Here is a 22581-nt window from a genome sequence, read left to right on the forward strand (position 1 = left end):
TGGTATCCCTTGTTAGAAAAAAAACATAAGTTAGGCTTACCTGATAATTTTATTTCCTTCTGTATGAGGAGAGTCCACAGCATCATTCCTTACTGTTGGGAAATACTGAACCTGGCCACCAGGAGGAGGCAAAGACACCCCAGCCAAAGGCTTAAATACTCCCCCCTACTTCCCTCATATCCCAGTCATTCTACCAAGGGAACAAGGAACAATAGGAGAAATATCAGGGTATAAATGGTGCCGGAAGAGAAAACAAATTTTGGTCCGCCCATTGGAGTACACGGTGGGGGCCATGGACTCTCCTCATACAGAAGTAAACAAAATTATCAGGTAAGCATAATTTATGTTTTCCTTCTTAATATGAGGAGACTCCACTGCATCATTCCTTACTGTTGGGAAAACTATACCCAAGCTCTAGAGGATACTGAATAATAATGGGAGGGGTAAAAGAAAGGTGGACCGTAATCAGAGGGCACCACAGCCTGCAAAACCTTTCTCCAAAAACTGCTTCAGCCGAAGCAAAAACGTAAAATTTGTAGAATTTTGAAAAAAGTATGTAAGGAGGACTAGATAGCCGCCTTACAAATCTGATCCACAGAGGCCTCGTTTTTAAAGGCCCAAGAGGAAGCCACCGCTCTAGTAGAATGAGCCGTAATCCTCTGAGGAGGTCTCGCTGATTTATAAGCTAAGCGTATAACACTCCTCAACCAAAAAGATAAGGAAGTCGAAGAAGTCATCAGACCCTTGCACTTCCCAGAGTAGATAACAAACAAGGAAGAAGTTTGTCTAAAATCCTTAGTAGCTTGAATATCAAACTTCAAAGCTTAAAACACATCCAGATTATGAAGTAAACATTCCTTCGAAGAAGAAGGATTAGGACACAAGGAAGGAACCACAATCTCCTGATTGATGTTACGATCAGACACCACCTTAGGAAGAAAACCCAAACGGGTACGTAGGACAGCATTATCAGTGTGGAACACCAGATAAGGAGGCTCACATTGCAAAGCAGCCATTTCAGAAACTCTACGTGCCAATGCAATAGCCAATAGAAAGAGAACCTTCCAGGACAACAATTTAATGTCAACCGAATGCAAAGGCTCACACGGAGCCCATTGCAAAAACTTAAAAACAAGATTCAAACTCCAAGGTGGAGCATTAGATCTGAACACAGGTCTGATCCTGATCAGAGCCTTAACAAAGGATTGCACATCAGGAAGCTCTGCAAGCCTCGTGTGCAGCAAAACAGGGCTGAAATCTGGAGTCCATAGGCCCTGTGCATTCCTGGCACCCCAAACAGCTCCCCAACCTGAGAGACTTGTGTCCGTAGTCAAAATCTCCCAGGATGGTCTCAAGAACAATGTCCCTTGGGATAGGTGATCTGGACAGAGCCACCAGGAGAGCGATTCTCTCGACCAGTTGTCCAGAGAAATCTGTTGAGACAGATCCGAATGATCGCCATTCCACTGTCTCAGCATGCACAGCTGAAGTGGTCTGAGATGGAATCTGGCGAAAGGAATGATGTCCATGCTGGATACCATGAGACCAATCACCTCGATACACCGAGCCACAGAGGGTCTTAAGGAGGTCTGTAAGGCAAGACAAGTGAAAGCTAGCTTGTAACGTCTCTGGTCTGTAAGAAATATCCTCATGGATATGGAATCTATTATAGTACCTAGGAGTTCCACCCTTGTACTGGGAATAAGAGAACTCTTTTCTAAGTTAATGTTCCATCCATGAGATCGAAGAAGAATTAGAAGAGCTTTTGAATGGTCTTCTGCCAGGCGACAGGATGGTGCTTGAACCAGAATATCGTCCAAATATGGCCCTACTGCTATACCTCTGGTTCTGGCCACTGCAAGCAGAGCCCCTAGAACCTTCATAAAAACTCTTGAAGCAGTAGCTAGACCAAACAGAAGTGCAATAAACTGGAAGTGCTGGTCCAGGAACGTAAACCTTAGGAACTTGAAGTGTTTCTTGTGTTTTGAAACATGAAGGTATGCATCCTTCAGATCTATCAAGGTCATGAACTGTCCTTCCTGAACTAAGGGAAGGATGGACATTTTTGTCTCCATCTTGAACGAGGGGACAGATAAAAATTTGTTTTGCACTTTAGGTCCAGAATCGGGCGGAAAGTTCCCTCCTTCTTTGGGACCACAAAAAGGTTTGAGTAGTATCCCAGACCTCTTTCTGCAAGAGGTACCGGGACAATGACTCCCAGGGAGTAGAGATCCCTCATGCACCCTAGAAAAGCCTCTCTCTATTCTGGCCTTGAAGACAGGTTTGACAAGAGGAATCTACCCTGGGTGGATGAGACTTGAAGCCTATCCTGTATCCCTGAGCGATGACCTCCAGGACCCACGGGTCTTGCACGTCCCCAAACCAAGCTTCCAAAAAGAGTGACAGTCTGCCCCCTACAGGATCCAGAGTCGGATCGGGGGCCACCCCTTCATGCCGACTTTGTCTCAGCGGGCTTCTTGCTCTGCTTGGATTTATTCCAGGACTGAGCCGGCTTCCAAGTCCCCTTGGATTGCCAGGCTTTACGGAAGGGTTGCTGATGTTGGGATTTATCCGAACGAAAGTAACGAAAATTAGGACCTTGTCCCTTAGGTTTGTTCCTCTTATCCTGCTGTAAAAAGGCACCTTTGCCTCCAGTAACCATGGAGATAATTGAGTCCAGGCCTGGACCAAATAGAATCTTTCCCTTAAATGGGAGGGAAAGAAGTCTTGACTTCGAAGTCATGTCCGCAGACCAGGACTTCAGCCAGAGTGCCCTACTGGCTTGAACAGAAAAACCTGAAGCCTTGGCATTCAGGCGAATAATTTGCATATTTGCATCACAAAGAAAAGAATTAGCCACCCTTAAGGCCTTAATTCTTTCTTGGATCACATTGAGGGGACCCTCCACCTTGATCAACCTCGCACCAGTAGGTAGTCGCTCCAGCAACTGCAACAACAGCCGCTGCCGGTTGAAACAAATATCCTGTATGTTGAAACATCTTTCTTAACAGAGTTTCTATTTAATTATCCATGGGCTCTTTAAACGATGAACTATCCTCAAGCAGGATAGTAGTGCGTTTAGCAAGCATGTAGATAGTGCCATGCACCTTGGGGATGGAACCCCACAACTCCAATTGATAGTCCGGAACCGGGAACAATTTTTTAAAGGAAGAAGAAGGGGAAAAAGAAGATCCAATTCATTCCCATTCATTCTTAATGTTCGCCATCTTTACGGGAACGTCTGTGGTACAACCCTGTCTTCGTAGACCTTATCTAATTTAGGAATCAAAGGTTTCTCAGGCAATTTAGGCTCTGGAACCTCCAACATAGCCAAAACTTCCTTTAGCAGAAATTGTAAATGTTCAATCCTAAATCTAAAGTCTGGTTCCTCCGCAGCTTGAGGCTTAGAGGCAGCAGATTCCGACCCAGAAAGAGCATCCTCTGAAGTATCAGAGGCGTCTTCATCATCGGATAATCTTGTATCAGATAAATCCAATAAAAATAAAAAATGAAACAATGTTACCGGAATCTATGCCGTGGAACAGAAACACAGCCTCTCAAGTTTGACAGTCTTGTAGCATCACTCCTGACATGGACTTGAGTGATGGAAGCAGGCAGTAAAACTCGTCAACACTGATTGCTTAGGAGCTGTTAATACAAGTCTGGATGGGTTCGCAGAAAGACTCTCCCTGCATCTCCAGACTCTAACATTCGTCAATGCTCTCACTGAGAGGCTGACAAGACTACTTAAAACTCCAGTCCCATTTTCGAAGGGTAGATACCCTTCATAAGGAACTTCTGACACTTCTTTGCCAACCTCCTGTGACAAAAGGCAAAGAATGACTGGGATATGAGGGAAGTAGGGGGAGTATTTAAGCCTTTGGCTGGGGTGTCTTTGCCTCCTCCTGGTGGCCAGGTTCAGTATTTCCCAACAGTAAGGAATGATGCCGTGGACTCTCCTCATATTAAGAAGGAAAAATATGCACATATCTTACACTAGTGGGAGCTAGCTGCTGAATGGTGCCTGCACACATTTGTCTCTTGTGGTTGGCTACCTAGATGTGTTCAGCTAGCTGTCAGTAGTGCAATGATGTTCCTTCAGCAAAGGATAACAAGAGAATGAAGCAAATTTGATAATAGAAGTAAATTGGAAAGTTGTTTAAAATTGTATTCTCTATCCAAATCATGAAATAAAAAACATAATTTATGTAAGAACTTACCTGATAAATTCATTTCTTTCATATTGGCAAGAGTCCATGAGCTAGTGACATATTGGATATACATTCCTACCAGGAGGGGCAAAGTTTCCCAAACCTCAAAATGCCTATAAATACACCCCCCACCACACCCACAATTCAGTTTAACTAATAGCCAAGAAGTGGGGTGATAAGAAAGGAGCGAAAGCATCAACAAGGAATTGGAATAATTGTGCTTTATACAAAAAAATCATAACCACCACAAAAAGGGTGGGCCTCATGGACTCTTGCCAATATGAAAGAAATTCATTTATCAGGTAAGTTCTTACATAAATTATGTTTTCTTACATGTACTTGGCAAGAGTCCATGAGCTAGTGACGTATGGGATAGCAAATACCCAAGATGTGGTACTCCACGCAAGAGTCACTAGAGAGGGAGGAATAAAAATAAAGACAGCCAATTCCACTGAAAAAAGAATCCACAACCCAAATCAAAAAGTTTTAATCTTATAATGAAATAACTGAAATTATAAGCAGAAGAATCAAACTGAAACAGCTGCCTGAAGAACTTTTCTACCAAAAACGGCTTCTGAAGAAGAGAAAGCATCAAAATGGTAGAATTTAGTAAAAAATATGCAAAGAAGACCAAGTTGCTGCTTTGCAAATCTGATCAACAGAAGCTTCATTCTTAAAAGCCCAGGAAGTAGAAACTGACCTGGTAGAATGAGCCGTAATCCTCTGAGGCGGGGATTTACCCGACTCCAAATAAGCATGATGAATCAAAAGCTTTAACCAAGAAGCCAAAGAAATGGCAGAAGCTTTCTGACCTTTCCTAGAACCAGAAAAGATAACAAATAGACTAGAAGTCTTTCTGAAATCTTTAGTAGCTTCAACATAATATTTCAAAGCTCTTACCACATCCAAAGAATGCAAAGATCTTTCCAAAGAATTCATAGGATTAGGACACAACGAAGGGACAACAATTTCTCTACTAATGTTGTTGGAATTCACAACCTTAGGTAAAAATTTAAATGAAGTCCGCAAAACCGCCGTATCCTGATGAAAAATCAGAAAAGGAGACTCACAAGAAAGAGCAGATAATTCAGAAACTCTTCTAGCAGAAGAGATAGCCAAAAGAAACAATACTTTCCAAGAAAGTAATTTAATGTCCAGAGAATGCATAGGCTCAAACGGAGGAGCCTGTAAAGCTCTCAAAACCAAATTAAGACTCTAAGGAGGAGAGATTGACTTAATGACAGGCTTGATACGAACCAAAGCCTGTACAAAACAACGAATGTCAGGAAGATGAGAAATTTTTCTGTGAAACAGAACAGAAAGAGCAGAGATTTGTCCTTTCAAGGAACTTGCAGACAAGCCCTTATCCAAACCAACCTGAAGAAACTGTAAAATTCTAGGAATTCTAAAAGAATGCCAAGAGAACTTATGAGAAGAACACCATGAAATGTAAGTCTTCCAAACTCGGTAATAAATACAGATTTACGAGCCTGTAACATAGTATTGATCACTGAGTCAGAGAAACCTCTATGACTAAGCACTAAGCGTTCAATCTCCATACCTTCAAATGTAATGATTTGAGATCCTGATGGAAAACCGGGCCTTGAGATAGAAGGTCTGGCCTTAACGGAAGTAGCCAAGGTTGGCAACTGGACATCTGAACAAGATCCGCATACCAAAACCTGTGTGGCCATGCTGGAGCCACCAGCAGCACAAACGAACGCTCCATTATGATTTTGGAAATCACTCTTGGAAGAAGAACTAGAAGCGGAAAGATATAAGCAGGTTGATAATTCCAAGGAAGTGACAACGCATCCACTGCTTCCGCCTGAGGATCCCTGGACCTGGACAGATACCTGGGAAGTTTCCTGTTTAGATGAGAAGCCATCAGATCTATTTCTGGAAGCCCCCATATCTGAACAATCTGAAGAAACACATCTGGGTGAAGAGACCATTCTCCCGGATGTAAAGTCTGGCGACTGAGATAATCCGCTTCCCAATTGTATATACCTGGGATATGGACCGCAGAGATTAGACAGGAGCTGGATTCCGCCCATGCAAGTATCCGAGATACTTCTTTCATAGCTTGAGGACTGTGAGTCCCACCTTGATGATTGACATACGCCACGGTTGTGACATTGTCTGTCTGTAAACAAATAAATGGTTCTCTCTTCAGAAGAGGCCAGAACTGAAGAGCTCTGAGAATCGCACGGAGTTAGACAACAATTTAATGTCAACCGAATGCAAAGGCTCACACGGAGCCCATTGCAAAAACTTAAAAACAAGATTCAAACTCCAAGGTGGAGCATTAGATCTGAACACAGGTCTGATCCTGATCAGAGCCTTAACAAAGGATTGCACATCAGGAAGCTCTGCAAGCCTCATGTGCAGCAAAACAGGGCCGAAATCTGGAGTCCATAGGCCCTGTGCATTCCTGGCACCCCAAACAGCTCCCCAACCTGAGAGACTTGTGTCCGTAGTCAAAATCTCCCAGGATGGTCTCAAGAACAATGTCCCTTGGGATAGGTGATCTGGACAGAGCCACCAGGAGAGCGATTCTCTCGACCAGTTGTCCAGAGAAATCTGTTGAGACAGATCCGAATAATCGCCATTCCACTGTCTCAGCATGCACAGCTGAAGTGGTCTGAGATGGAATCTGGCGAAAGGAATGATGTCCATGCTGGATACCATGAGACCAATCACCTCGATACACCGAGCCACAAAGGGTCTTAAGGAGGTCTGTAAGGCAAGACAAGTGAAAGCTAGCTTGTAACGTCTCTGGTCTGTAAGAAATATCCTCATGGATATGGAATCTATTATAGTACCTAGGAGTTCCACCCTTGTACTGGGAATAAGAGAACTCTTTTCTAAGTTAATGTTCCATCCATGAGATCGAAGAAGAATTAGAAGAGCTTTTGAATGGTCTTCTGCTAGGCGACAGGATGGTGCTTGAACCAGAATATCGTCCAAATATGGCCCTACTGCTATACCTCTGGTTCTGGCCACTGCAAGCAGAGCCCCTAGAACCTTCATAAAAACTCTTGAAGCAGTAGCTAGACCAAACAGAAGTGCAATAAACTGGAAGTGCTGGTCCAGGAACGTAAACCTTAGGAACTTGAAGTGTTTCTTGTGTTTTGAAACATGAAGGTATGCATCCTTCAGATCTATCAAGGTCATGAACTGTCCTTCCTGAACTAAGGGAAGGATGGACATTTTTGTCTCCATCTTGAACGAGGGGACAGATAAAAATTTGTTTTGCACTTTAGGTCCAGAATCGGGCGGAAAGTTCCCTCCTTCTTTGGGACCACAAAACGGTTTGAGTAGTATCCCAGACCTCTTTCTGCAAGAGGTACCGGGACAATGACTCCCAGGGAGTAGAGATCCCTCATGCACCCTAGAAAAGCCTCTCTCTATCAGTGTTCACTCTAAGGCCAGTTTTGTGTGCGGCCCAGCAGTAAAACAGTTAATTAAGTAACCACACCCTGCAATTAGCAAACACTGCACAATGCAGATGGCAAGGTATGGTTTTCTTGTTAACTGTTTCACTGCTGGGCTGCACACAAAACTGTCCTTAGAGGGAACACTGCTCTCTATTCTGGCCTTGAAGACAGGTTTGACAAGAGGAATCTACCCTGGGTGGATGAGACTTGAAGCCTATCCTGTATGCCTTAGCGATGACCTCCAGGACCCACGGGTCTTGCACGTCCCCAAACCAAGCTTCCAAAAAGAGTGACAGTCTGCCCCCTACAGGATCCAGAGTCGGATCGGGGGCCACCCCTTCATGCTTTGTCTCAGCGGGCTTCTTGCTCTGCTTGGATTTATTACTGGACTGAGCCGGCTTCCAAGTCCCCTTGGATTGCCAGGCTTTACGGAAGGGTTGCTGACGTTGGGATTTATCCGAACGAAAGTAACGAAAATTAGGACCTTGTCCCTTAGGTTTGTTCTTCTTATCCTGCTGTAAAACACGGAGTTAGAACATATTGATTGGTAATCTCGCCTCTTGAGATTTCCAAACCCCCTGCGCTGTCAGAGATCCCCAGACAGCTCCCCAACCTGAAAGACTCACATCTGTTGAAAACACAGACCAGGTTGGATGAAGAAAAGAGGCCCCCTGAACCAAACGGTGGTGATCTAACCACCAAGTCAGAGATAGTCGAGTATTGGGATTTAAGGATATCAATTGTGATATATTTGTATAATCCCTGCACCATAGGTTCAGCATACAAAGCTGAAGAGGTCTCATGTGAAAACGAGCAAAGGGGATCGCGTCCGATGCTGCAGTCATGAGACCTAAAACCTCCATGCACATAGCTACTGAAGGGAATGACTGAGACTGAAGGCTCCGACAAGCTGAAACCAATTTCAGACGTATTTTGTCTGTTAGAGACAAAGTCATGGATACTGAATCTATCTGGAAGCCTAGAAAGGTTACCCTTGTCTGAGGAATCAAGGAACTTTTTGGTAAATTGATCCTCCAACCATGTTTTTGAAGAAACAACACAAGTTGATTCGTGTGAGATTCTGCAGAATGGAAAGACTGAGCAAGTATCAAGATATCGTCCAAATAAGGAAACACCGCAATACCCCGCTCTCTGATTACAGAGAGAAGGGCACCGAGAACCTTTGAGAAGATCCTTGGAGCTGTTGCTAGGCCAAAAGGAAGAACAACAAATTGGTAATGCTTGTCTAGAAAAGAGAATCTCAGGAACTGATAGTGATCTGGATGAATTGGAATATGAAGATAAGCATCCTGTAAGTCTGTTGTGGACATATAATGTCCTTGCAGAACAAAAGGCAGAATAGTCCTTATAGTCACCATTTTGAATGTTGGTATTCTTACATAACTATTCAAAATTTTTAGATCCAGAACTGGTCTGAAAGAATTCTCTTTCTTTGGTACAATGAACAGATTTGAATAAAACCCCAGACCCCGTTCCACATATGGAACTGGCACAATTACCCCAGATGACTCCAGGTCTGAAACACACTTCAGCAAAGCCTGAGCCTTTACTGGGTTCACTGGAATGCGTGAGAGAAAGAACCTTCTCACAGGCTGTCTTACCTTGAAACCTATTCTGTACCCATGAGAGACAATGTTCTTAATCCAATGATTTTGAATTGAATTGATCCAAACATCTTTGAAAAATCGTAGTCTGCCCCCTACCAGCTGTGCTGGAATGAGGGCCGCACCTTCATACGGATTTGGGGGCTGGTTTTGATTTTCTAAAAGGCTTGGATTTATTCCAGACTGGAGAAGGCTTCCAATTGGAAACCGTTCCTTTAGGGGAAGGGTCAGGCTTCTTTTCCTTATTCTGACGAAAGGAATGAAAATGGTTAGCAGCCCTAAATTTACCCTTAGATTTTTTATCCTGAGGCAAAAAAGCTCCCTTCCCCCCAGTGACAGTTGAAATGAGAACCAAACAATTTATTACCTTGGAAAGAAAGAGATAGCAACGTTGACTTAGAAGTCATATCCGCATTCCAAGATTTAAGCCATAAAGCTCTTCTAGCTAAAATAGCTAAAGACATATACCTGACATCAATTCTAATGATATCAAAAATGGCATCACAAATGAAATTATTAGCATGTTGAAGTAGCTTAACAATGCTATAAACATTATGATCTGGTACTTGTTGCGCTAAAGCCTCCAACCAAAAAGTTGAAGCCACAGCAACATCAGCCAAAGAAATAGCAGGCCTAAGAAGATGACCTGAACATAAATAAGCCTTCCTTAGAAAAGATTCAAGCTTCCTATCTAAAGGATCTTTAAAAGAAGTACTATCTGCCGTAGGAATAGTAGTACGTTTAGCAAGAGTAGAAATAGCCCCATCAACATTGGGGATTTTTTCCCAAAACTCCAATCTATCAGATGGCAAAGGGTACATTCTCTTAAACCTTAAAGAAGGAGTAAATGAAGTACCCAAACTATTCCATTCCCTAGAAATGACATCTGAAATGGCATCAGGAACTGGAAAAACTTCTGGAATAACTACATGAGGTTTAAAAAACAAATTTAAACGTTTACTGGTTTTAATATCAAGAGGACTAGACTCCTCCATATCTAATGCAATCAACACCTCTTTTAATAAAGAACGAATAAACTCCATTTTAAATAAATATGAAGATTTGTCAGTGTCAATATCTGAGGCAGAATCTTTTGAACCAGATAGATCCTCATCAGATATAGATACATCAGAATGCTGGCGGTCATTTAAAAATTCATCTAATTTATGAGAAGTTTTAAAAGACCTTTTACGTTTATTAGAAGGAGGTATAACAGACAGGGCCTTCTGAATAGAATTAGAAACAAACTCTCTCACATTAACAGGAATATCCTGAACATTAGATGTTGAAGGAACAACAACAGGTAATGGACTACTACTAATGGAAATATTGCCTGCTTTTGAAAGTTTATCATGACAACTAACACAAACTACAGCCAGAGGAACAGTTACCACAAGTTTACAACAAATGCACTTAGCTTTGGTAGAACCGACATCAGGCAGCAGCATTCCAGAAGTAGATTCTGATACAGGGTCAGATTGAGACATCTTGCAATATGTAATAGAAAAAACAACATATAAAGCAAAAATTATCAAATTCCTTAAATGACAGTTTCAGGAATGGGAAAAAATGCAAACAGAGTAAGCCTCTGGAAACCAGAAGCAAAAAGAAACAAAGACTTAAATAATGTAAAAAAAACTGGCGCCATGTATGACGCCCACAATTGACAAATTTTTTGCCGCCAAAAAACGTCTGCAACAAACACGAGCGTCATAGATGACGCAACTACGTGAAAACTCTCGGCGCCAACTAAGATGCCTGAAATGATGTCATTACGTCAAGAAACGTAATTCTCACACCAAAAAAGTCTTGCGCCAAGAATGACGCAATAAATTATAGCATTTTTTTCTCCCGCGAGCCTAACAGCCCGCAATTTAGAAAGGAAAGTCAATTTGAAAAATTTTCAGGTAAGAATTTTTTTTATTCATATGCATTTCCCAAAATGAAACTGACAGTCTGTAAGAAGGAAATATACTGATTAACCTGAATCATGGCAAATATAAGTATAAAACATATATTTAGAACTTTACATATAAAGTACCAAACCATAGCTGAGAGTGTCATAAATAAAATAAGACATACTTACCAAAAGACACTCATCTACATATAGCAGATAGCCAAACCAGTACTGAAACAAGAATCAGCAGAGGTAATGGTATATAAGAGTATATCGTCGATCTGAAAAGGAAGGTAGGAAATGAATCTCTACGACCGAAAACAGAGAACCTATGAAATAGATCCCCGATAGGATGACCATTGCATTCAATAGGCAATACTCCCTTCACATCCCTCTGTCATTCACTGCACTCTGAGAGGAAACCGGGCTTCAGCATGCTGCAAAGCGCATATCAACATAGAAATCTAGCACAAACTTACTTCACCACCTCCATAGGAGGCAAAGTTTGTAAAACTGAATTTTGGGTGTGGTGGGGGGTGTATTTATAGGCATTTTGAGGTTTGGGAAACTTTGCCCCTCCTGGTAGGAATGTATATCCCATACGTCACTAGCTCATGGACTCTTGCCAATTACATGAAAGAAATGCAGTTAGTTAAAGGATGTCAAAATGTATAAAATAAAATCTATTAGGCCAACTAAGTCTAAATTATAATACTTCCTCAATATAATCTGGTATAATTTGTCTAATGCATTTAGTGGAACTGTGATGTTGGGAATATGTTTGTTTCTGTGCATTTAAAATGTCACAAACTTATGGACATAAGGAAGAGCAGGCTATAAAAGGGTTCTCTGACATAAGCAGCATTAGCACGGAGAAAGCCCCTAATGAAATGTACGTCGGCCCTTGAGAGGGAGGTGCCTAGCTGACGACATACCACACTGGCACAGGTAGTGGGAACCGCTTCGGGCATGTGAGGAACCGCCAGAGTGGAGAAAGAGTGGACAGGTGTTCTGTGCGATTTTGCAACCCGTTGAAATGTACGACCACACACTCTGCACATGCACGCAAGTAACGTCATTGCATTCCGGACATATTTTTGCACTGACAAGTGGTTACCATCAGCATAAAGGCTGTGATGCACTGCAAGCGGAGAGGCATGCAGCGTGTAGATGCAGCTGTGCACGCTCAGTGTGTCCTGCCTTTTCATCTCTGAGCACTCTGCTGCATCAGGTCGCGTAGCTGAGTGCTCAGAGATTAAATATTTGAACTTCAGAAGCGATGCGAAGCAGCTGCTTTTTACCGCGTTGCATTGCTTGCAGTGTTTCACAGCCTTAAGTAAGATGGACGCTGTTGTTTATGATTTTGCAACAGCAAAGTGTGCATGCGGGCGCTTCTGCCATTTCCAAACACTTATACAGCTGTCACTGTTGGATACTTTGTGCTTGGTCTGTTGCTTCCATCCACTATAAGATAAAAATACATATAAGTTTTTGTAAACAGCAATTGCCTATATATTATTAATAAAGTGCTAGTGAAAATGACTTAAAGAATATAGTTTTGCCACCTTGAACTTAAAGTAGATGCAGTATATTGCGGTACATGAAATACTGAAACAGCAATCACACTTTATTAAAATTGCCAGGTGACAAAACTGTATTCTTTAAGCCGCTTTCACTAGCAATATATATTCAAGTGCAGTTTACAAAAACTCATATCTTTTTTTTATCTTATAATAGATGGAAGCAACAGACAGATGGCTCCTGTTCTGTCAGATTTTGCAACTGGTGACGTATGCTGATCGGTGGTGTTGTGTTGGATTTTGCAACCACTTGTCAGTGCAAAAATATGTCTGGAATGCAATTATGTAACTGAGCAGAGCGTGTAATCACACATTCCGACGGATCGCAGAATCTAACAGAATACTGGTGGAGGTATCTTATGCATTCAAGTGATCACGCCTGTAACATACCCTCTGTAAGCGCTGTGTTTGCAGTGCCAAGCAAATTTTCCCTATAGTAGACTGGGCAGGAAAGGTAAACTACACTCCTGGGTAGTAGCACTGGCTACGTTGACATTGCCTGTGCATCATTGATAAACGTGCTGTATATCCTGTCTATGGGGCCTATCTTTCAAGCTCTGTACGGAGCTTGAGGGCCTGCGTTTCTGGTGAGCTTGCAGGCTCGTCAGAAACACCAGTTATGAAGCAGCAGCCTTAAGACCACTGCTCCATAACCCTATTCGCCTGTTCTGATGAGGCGGACAGGAATCGTCGGAATTCAACCCGATCGAGTACGATCGGGTTGATTGACACCCCCTGCAGGCGGCCGCAAGTCTGCAGGGGGCGGCGTTGCACCAGCAGCTCACAAAAGCTTCTGGTGCAATGCTGAATATGGAGAGCGTATTGCTCTCCGCATTCAGCGATGTCTGTCTTCATTATATTCATCAAGATAATCATCTTTTTGAGCGTTTTTGATGTGCGAAATTTATGAATAAAAGCATACCTAAGCTCCATAGTCAACCCATACTCAACTAAGAATAACCTAGGAATTTTGTCTCTTTTGGGGCGGGGGGTCACATAATAGAATTTGTGTGGTAATAAACCCTCAAGCCTGATAATCTGTAGTACCAACAGAGAATAAGAAGTATATATTTAGAAGCCCCCACATTTCACTACCTGTCTCATTTACCTATTCCTTGACAGCTGTTTCCATAACTGTTACCATAGCTTTAAACTATTACTAAAACAATCCTCCCAGACATATTCAATATCTCTCTTAAAAAAGGCACATATCTTCATCCTTTAAACATTCCCAACTGATTTTTAAGAAACCTTCATTTGACTTCCCTCTCCAGCTACTAAATTACTCCTCTCTTCTTACACTTTCTTCAAAAGCTTCTATGCACACATATCTCATGATATTTTGACATTTGCCTGACACGCCACAGAGCCATATGGTGACAAATGAATTACTTACATCCATTTCGAAAGGTCATTTCTGCAATTTTGGCTATTGTGGCTTGCTATGGTTCTCTTCCTAAAAAATCCTTCAGAGTATTCGCTAGCAAACCATCTCTCCATTAACCACTATTAAGGCTCTGTTCTCCATCCGTTCTTCAAAATTATCTGTATGTTGATTATAGCTACATCTAACTATTTTAATTTCTGCTTGTTCATGTCTCCAGCTGTCTATCCATTATAACATGCTGGATATCTTCTCATTATTTAAACCTTAAAATCTCTACTCTGTACACGTTTCACAGTAAAAAGAATCCCCACCAGATTAAACAAGTATTTTTCTGTCTAAAAATGAAAAACACAGCCTAAATGTACAAATAAACCCTATGGGTTATATCGCAATCCATATATGAATCCTTTAGTTAGCTCTTAGCAGTCCTGTATTTTATAGGACTATCATGGTTTGGGAGTTTTGACATACCAAAAATGTTCTGGGACCACCTAAATCTGCTCCAGACTTCTTCTGGATTGCCCAGACTGCACCTTATGCCTCACAGTCCCAGGATCTCAGGAAGTCAGTGCATTCTCATTATGCCTAAAGAGATTTTGCTATATAACACAATTCTCATCTGCATACAGTTCTATACAGCGGAAACAAACTGCACCCTGAGAGGACAATATTAAACAATTATGCACTGTATATTTTCACTTATCCCTCTTTTTCTTTATAAAAAAATATACCCCTAGAGATTTGCTGTATATATTTTTTTGTTCAACTGTACATCTGTAACATTTTTATCCTTTAGCACCAAGTTTTTATCAATAAACATATTGCAAGCAAAGTACCCGGAATTCCTTGAGACAAAATGTTACTTCTGAATCAACACCAACTTGAAAGTAATCAAATTCATCTGGGCTAAGGTGTATTTCAGTATGCATTGCCTTTGAAAAATCTGAATTAAAAAAAAAAAAAAAAAGAACAAGCTTAAATTTACTTAAAAAACAAAAATACTACAAATTTCCTAAGACTCTCATGGAAACTTCCTATAGCTCCAAAAGTATAATATTGTAAGTAAAGGGAAAAGAAAACATAACATAATTTGTATTACTTTTTTTATGTTGATTGGCATCAGATTAAGTCATTGATTCCTTTCCAACATGAAAAAGTAGAATTCAAACTTTTAATACATCAATTTCCAACATACCATAAACAACAAATAATAAAAAAGAAACTTTTTTTTTTTAAACAATTTCTTTCCATAATGCATCATAAATATTATTTTGAAGATATATATCAGATTACTGATTGCATTAAACTGTTTGGATAGAGATTAGCTTTCTATAGTCTTTATTTAATTTTGGTATCTTGTAGATTTTACATATAAGCATAAAAATCATAAAGGGATAGAAAGATCAAAATTGAAAACATAATTTATGCTTACCTGATAAATTAATTTCTTCTTTACAATCCATTGCTCCTGGGAATTACTCTTCCCAACCACTAGAGGAGGCAAAGATTCCCAAACCCCAAGAACTCTATAAAACCCCTCCCACCTCACCAGGACCTCAGTCTAACGTAGAGCCGAGCACAAAGAGGAAGTAAAACTAATAAGATCAAACAAAATAGGAGTAGGGAAAAAAGAAGTGTGCAAAAAACAAAATTTATGCTTACCTTATAAATTTCTTTCTTTCTTGACACGATGAGCCCACGGATCATCATTAATTACTGTAGGGAATATCACTCCTGCCCAGCAGGAGGCGGCAAAGAGCACCACAGCAGAGCTGTTAAATATCTCCTCCCTTCCCTCCCACCCCAGTCATTCGACCGAAGTAAAGGAGAGAAAGGAAGAAACAAGTTGCAGGGGTGTCTGAAGTTTATAACATACTAACAACCTGTCTAAATAACAGGGCGGGCAGTGGACTCATCGTGTCAAGAAAGAAAGAAATTTATCAGATAAGCATATATTTTGTTTTCTTTCTTATGACACGATGAGTCCACGGATCATCATTAATTACTGTTGGAAATCAATACCCAAGCTAGAGTACACAGATGATAAGGGAGGGCCAAGACAGGAAACCTAAATGGAAGGCATCACTGCTTGAAAAAACCTTATACCCAAAAAAGACCTCAGTCGAGGCAAAAGATTCAAATTTATAGAAGTTTGAAAAAGAGAGAAGAGAGGACCAGGTTGCAGACTTGCAAATCTGTTCCATAAAAGGCTTCATTGTGAATGCCCACAAGGTAAAGAAGTAGCCGTAGCCTTCTGTCTTTAATGTTAAACAGAACACTGATGAAAATCCTTAGTCGTCTGTACAAAGAATCATAATGCACGTACTACATTCTGCAAAGAAGGATTAGGACACAAGGAAAGAACAATGGTCTCTTAATTAATGTTCCGTTCCAAAACTACTTTAGGGAGAAACCCTAATTTAGTACGTAAAAAACCCCCACCTTATCAGATGAAAAATAAGGTAAGGAGCCTCATACTGTAAAGCCGAGAGCTCTGACTCCACAAGCAGAGGAAATAGCAACAAGAAACAAAATCAGCCAATAGGATTGAGCTTGCATTCTATTGGATGATTGAAACAGCCAATAGAATGCAAGATCAATTCTATTGGCTGATAATTCTATCAGTCAATCGGAATTCAAGGGACGCCATCTTGGATGACGTCATTTAAAGGAACCTTCATTTTGGAAGAAGACTTCGATGGAAGAGGATGCTCCGCTCCGGATGTCTTGAAGATGGACCCGCTCCGCGCCGAAAGGATGAAGGTTGAAGATGCCATCTGGATGAAGACTTCTGCCCGGTTTCGATGAGGACTTAGGCCTGGTTGGGTGAAGACTTCTCAAGGTAGGGTGATCTTCAAGGGGTTAGTGTTAGGTTTTATTAAGGGGGTATTGTGTGGGTTTTAGAGTAGGGTTGGGTGTGTTAGTGGTGGGTTTTAATGTTGGGGGTATTGTACTTTTTTTTTTACAGGTAAAAGAGCTGATTACTTTGGGGGCAATGCCCTGCAAAAAGCCCTTTTAAGGGCTATTTGTAATTTAGTATAGGGTAGGGCTTTTTTTTTATTTTGGCGGGCTTTTTTATTTTATTAGGGGGATTAGATTAGGTGTAATTATTTTAAAAACTTGTAATTATTTTATTATTTTCTGTAATTTAGTGTTTATTTTTTTTGTACTTTAGTTTATTTTATTTAATTGTAATTAATTTAATTTAATTTAGGTATTTATTTATTTAATTATAGTGTAGTGTTAGGTGTAATTGTAACTTAGGTTAGGTTTTATTTTACAGGTACTTTTGTATTTATTTTAGCTAGGTAGTTATTAAATAGTTCATAACTATTTAATAACTATTGTACCTAGTTAAAATAAATACAAAGTTGCCTGTAAAATAAAAATAAACCCTAAGATAGCTACAATGTAATTATTAGTTATATTGTAGCTAGCTTAGGGTTTATTTTATAGGTAAGTACATTTAGTTTTAAATAGGAATCATTTATTTAATTGTAGTTATTTTATTTAGATTTATTTAAATAATATTTAAGTTAGGGGGGTGTTAGGGTTAGACTTAGATTTAGGGGTTAATACATTTAATATAGTGGTGGCGACGTTGGGAGCGGCAGATTAGGGGTTAATAAGTGTAGTTAGGTTGCGGCGACATTGGGGCCGGCAGAGTAAGGGTTAATAAATATAATGTAGGTGTCGGCAATGTTAGGGGCAGCAGATTAGGGGTTCATATGTATAATGTAGGTGGCGGCGGTGTCCGGATCGGCAGATTAGGGGTTAATAATATAATGCAGGTGTCGGCGATGTTGGGGGCAGCAGATTAGGGGTTAATAAGTGTAAGATTAGGGGTGTTTAGACTCGGGGTTCATGTTAGGGTGTTAGGTGTAGACATAAAATGTATTTTCCCATAGGAATCAATGGGGCTGCGTTAGGAGCTGAACGCTGCTTTTTTGCAGGTTTTAGGTTTTTTTTCAGCCGGCTCTGCCACATTGTTTCCTATGGGGAAATCGTGCACGAGAACGTTCAGCCAGCTCACCGCTACCGTAAGCAGCGCTGGTATTGAGGTGAGATGTGGAGCTAAATTTTGCTCTACGCTCACTTTTCTGCGGCTAACGCCAGGTTGGAAAAAACTCGTAATACCAGCGTTGTTTGTAGGTGAGCGGTGACTGAAAACTGCTCGTTAGCACCGCACGGTTTTACCGGCAAAACTCGTAATCTAGCCGCTAGTTTTTCCTCTATACCATCCCCTCCTATCATCTCTAGTGGAAAATAGCAATTTTATAAAGGACCAATTCAAAGGGGTCAATACCACTAACAAGTACAGGATAACAGAGGTTATGGAAGGCGGAAAGATATGTTCACAAGAGGAACTACAGGCAAGAGATATGATAGGTTTAACAGGCTGGCTTTCCTATACACAATTACACCACTATATTTAAGAGCTTATATATGGTTAAAACCAATGTAAAACACTTATTATCTAAATCGTATGCAATTTTACAGAATAATATAGAAAATCTCCCTAGATATATACACACATTTGGCAAGAGGAACTAAATGCAAGGATAGATGCAAAAACAGATGCAAAAACCTGGCCGAATATTTTGCAACGGACAGCAAAATCATCAGGGTCAGCAAGAGTAGTGGAACAAAATTTAAAGATCTTGACTAGGTGGTATCTTACCCCTACTAGATTACAGAAAATATACCCCCATACACATGATAGATGCTGGAGAGGGTGTGGAGGTAGAGGTAATCTTTCCCATATATTGTGGTCTTGTCCACTTATTAAGAAGCTTTGGTCCCAAGTCTTTGTGATAATAGAGAAGAGTCTAAAACATCATAATCTGAATAACTTTTTATCTGCTATTCTAAATAATTTAGCAAGATTAACAAACCAAGATTATATGCCTATCAAACTATGTTTAACGGAACAAAAAACATAATCTTAAAAAAATGGAAAATGCCTGACATCCCCACAAAGGAAGAGTGGGTAATTAAGGTTAATGAATATATTCTAAATGAAGAATATTTTTTTGTGGAAAAATGGTAATATAGAGAAATACCTATAGGCAAAGGAAATCTGGGAGAATAGCTTAAAGTAGACTTATCTTCCCTATAAGAGCTATGCCATATCTTTAAATTCATCTTAAACTGTTTGGAAAAATAACTTTCCAACCAGGTTGTTGAAGAAACAACAGCAGTCAGCAGGAGAGAAATACTGACAGGACAGGAAATAATGCAATACCCTGAGATCTGATTACATAAGAGGATATCAAAAACCTTAGAGAATATCCTGAGAGCTGTAAGATCAATGGAAGGGCAAAAAACATAAAAAGTTCATCCAAACAAAAACAAACCTCAGAAACCGATTATGTTCCTTGAAACAAGAACATAAAGGAAAGCATCCTAAAAACTATTGTGGACATAAATTGACCTTGCAGAATAGTCCAAATAGTTTTCATGTCGAAAGTAGGAACTTGAAATACTTATTCAAGACATCTAGATCCAAATTGATCTGATAATTTCCTCCTAGTTTGAAACAATGAATAGGTTGGAATTCTCATCTGCCTAAGTCTTTACAGGGAACCTAAGAACATAGGGCAGAAAAAACCTTCCCTTGGGAGGCTTGATCTGAAACCTATTCAATATCCTTGAGACTATTATAATAACCCAAGGAACCAGAACAGACTAAAACCAAGCTTCCAGAAAAAAGAATATCCTACCCACCACCAGAGCCTCTGAATTAAGAACTGTATCTACATGCAGAATTGGATGGGGGAGAGGATATTAAAACAGCTGGAACTGCTCCAGTAAAACTAATGGGGACTGACCCTTTCAGCATTTTCCAGACCATATAAATAGGATTGGTAATTAGCTTTGCAGCATTGCAAGCAGAATATTTAGTGCTCAAATACAATTAAAAGGCACAGAAGCATTAACAAATACGGAACCAGAGGAACTCTGATACTGGGTGGAGGAAAAAGATTTCAGAGCCCTGTTCTGACGAAAGGGACAAAACACAAATCTGAGCTTTAAAAATACCCTTGGACTTCTAGCTGTCAGGAAAAAAGCTTCTTAACCCCAGACACCATAGAAATAATGAAAATCAAATCCAGAATCAAATAGTTAAAACATCTGAAAATAGAAATCATGTCAGCAGACTAAGATTCTAGTTATAGAGCTTTTCTAGAAATAATAGCTAAAGACATACTCTAGCAATAATTAATTATGTCAAAAAAAGACATCACAAAAGAAAGCATTTGCACATTTAAACAACATAAAGAAGTTTTAAAAAAAATCTTACTGGCAGAATCATAAGAAATCTACACAGAAAGACTAAATAACCAAAGAACAAGCAACAGCCATATCAGCAATACATATTACTGGACTGAAAATATTACTTGCTTGCAAATAAGCCATTCTAAAGAAGGATTATAACTTCCTATCTAAAGTACTGTAAAGGAAGCTCTATCTTCCAAGGGAATGTAGCCAGAGTAAAAATAGCCCCAACCACTTCCCAAAACTGAATAAGAGAAGCCTAAAAAGGATACAAATTCTTAAACCTTGTAAAATTAATACAAAGTATACCTGGCTCAGTCCACAATCTGGATATAATCACAGAAACTGCAACAGGGACAATAATTACACCAAGATATTTAACCAAGGGCTTATATAAAACTGTATCTACACTAAACACTTAACTGGAATATACCCATCTGTTTTAGGATCATTAACCTCCTAAGTAAGTAAAAAGAGAATGAATATGCTTGACATAAAATGAAAATAAAAGGATGTCAGTAAAAAGATCAAAGGAAGACTCTTGATCACCATAAAAGACACCCCCTCTGAGGACACAGCAGCCTCAAAACTAGAAACATTAACCTTAGTAGGCTAAACACTAGTAGAAGGATAATTCTGAACTGACATTTTTACACTTAGTTAAAAGAGGCATAACCATCAACATTCCAGCACTGTTGTTCGGATAAAATTCTTACTTTCAGAAGAAACCAGTAGAAATAAGACCAGAGCTGAAACATAACAGCAAGGAAACTGTAATAGGAGTATATCGACAAAACACAGTAATGGCAAAGGACAAGTCCCTGCAACCCTCATGGCAAGTCTTATGACTAAATCCACACAGGTGAAATATATGCCACTCTCAATACTCCAAATACATCCCTCTGGCCAACACTGTACTCTGAGGGGAAACGGGCCTCAACTCTATCTGAGAAACCCTCTTTCTGAAGAATCAATTGCACATCTTCATTCTTCGACCACCTCCAGGGGAGGCAAAGACCAGACTGAGGTACTGGTGAGGTGTGAGGGATTTTATAGAACTCTTGGGGTTTGGGAATCTTTGCCTCCTCCTAGCGGTAGGGAAGAATAGTACCCAGGAGTAATGGATCGTGGACTCTTACAACCTGTATGAACGAAATGTGCATGTGTGAATTTCAATCTTAAATAGAGGCATTTTTGCATTATACTTCCATCAGCAAAAGTGCTTCTAGTAAAAGTTAATACTGTTTATCAGTGTGATATTCACATATGCTGTGAGGGTCAGTGAACTAGCACCACACCTTCTCAGAGAGTAAGCAATGGCTGGTATGACAAGTCTTCATAGACACAATATGCACCACCACCAGCTCTCAAAGGATGAATACTGGTGCACAGGCTCTCACAGCATATGTGTTTATGCAGTTGAAAAACAAAAATACTTTAAAATAGAAATACACGCATGTACATTTCAATTTAGACCTTTCTATCCCATTTAAAGTGAATGTAAATATTGATGTTAAAGTGCCCGGTTTTTAAAAATTTGATTAAAAACAGGGGCACTTTAATTCATCAAAATTTACATTTCACTCCTGTTGCGAAAAAATACCTTTTAAGCTTCACAGCAGATCCAGCTTCCTCCACCCGTCGCAAAGCCTCTTCTTGGGTCTAAAATGAGGAATCCGTCTTCCTCCAATCACGGCGTTGAATCAGACACTGATTCCCCTGGGGGAGGCCGTGATTGGAGGATGACTTATCCATCATCAGAAATGACTGGAGGAAGCTGGAGCTGCTGTCAAGTTTAAAAGGTAAGTATTTTTTCACAACAGGAGTGAAATGTAAATTTTGATGAATTAAAGTGCCCCTGTTTTTAATCAAACTTTAATAAAACTGGGCACTTTAGCATCAAAATTTACATTCACTTTAAAGACTTACAATAATTATAAGAAATAAAAAAATACAAATTTGCTACCAGTTTACTTGGCCGAGATTGTAATCTTCCCACTAATAATAGTCATATTCTAGTTACCAGACTGATCTGACGGGTAATTTAAAGGGCCATAATACCCAAATGTTTAAACACTTGAAAGTGATGCAGCATAGCTGTAAAAAGCTGATTAGAAAATATCACCTGAACATCTCTATGTAAAAAAGAAAGATATTTTACC

At 40.0% G+C, this 22581-nt stretch overlaps 1 protein-coding gene across 1 annotated transcript in view; it reads right to left on the reverse strand.

Annotated features, from left to right (window-relative positions):
• The window catches only part of RAD9B (RAD9 checkpoint clamp component B), a 260697-nt gene that overhangs the window by 83274 nt on the left and 154842 nt on the right, over window positions 1-22581 (reverse strand). The window contains exon 7 of the mRNA XM_053699759.1: window positions 14977-15083. Coding sequence (XP_053555734.1) covers window positions 14977-15083 — 107 coding nt within the window. The remainder of the gene's footprint in view (window positions 1-14976; window positions 15084-22581) is intronic.

This window comes from Bombina bombina, chromosome 2, assembly GCF_027579735.1.
Source record: "Bombina bombina isolate aBomBom1 chromosome 2, aBomBom1.pri, whole genome shotgun sequence".
Taxonomy (NCBI): Eukaryota; Metazoa; Chordata; class Amphibia; order Anura; family Bombinatoridae; genus Bombina; species Bombina bombina.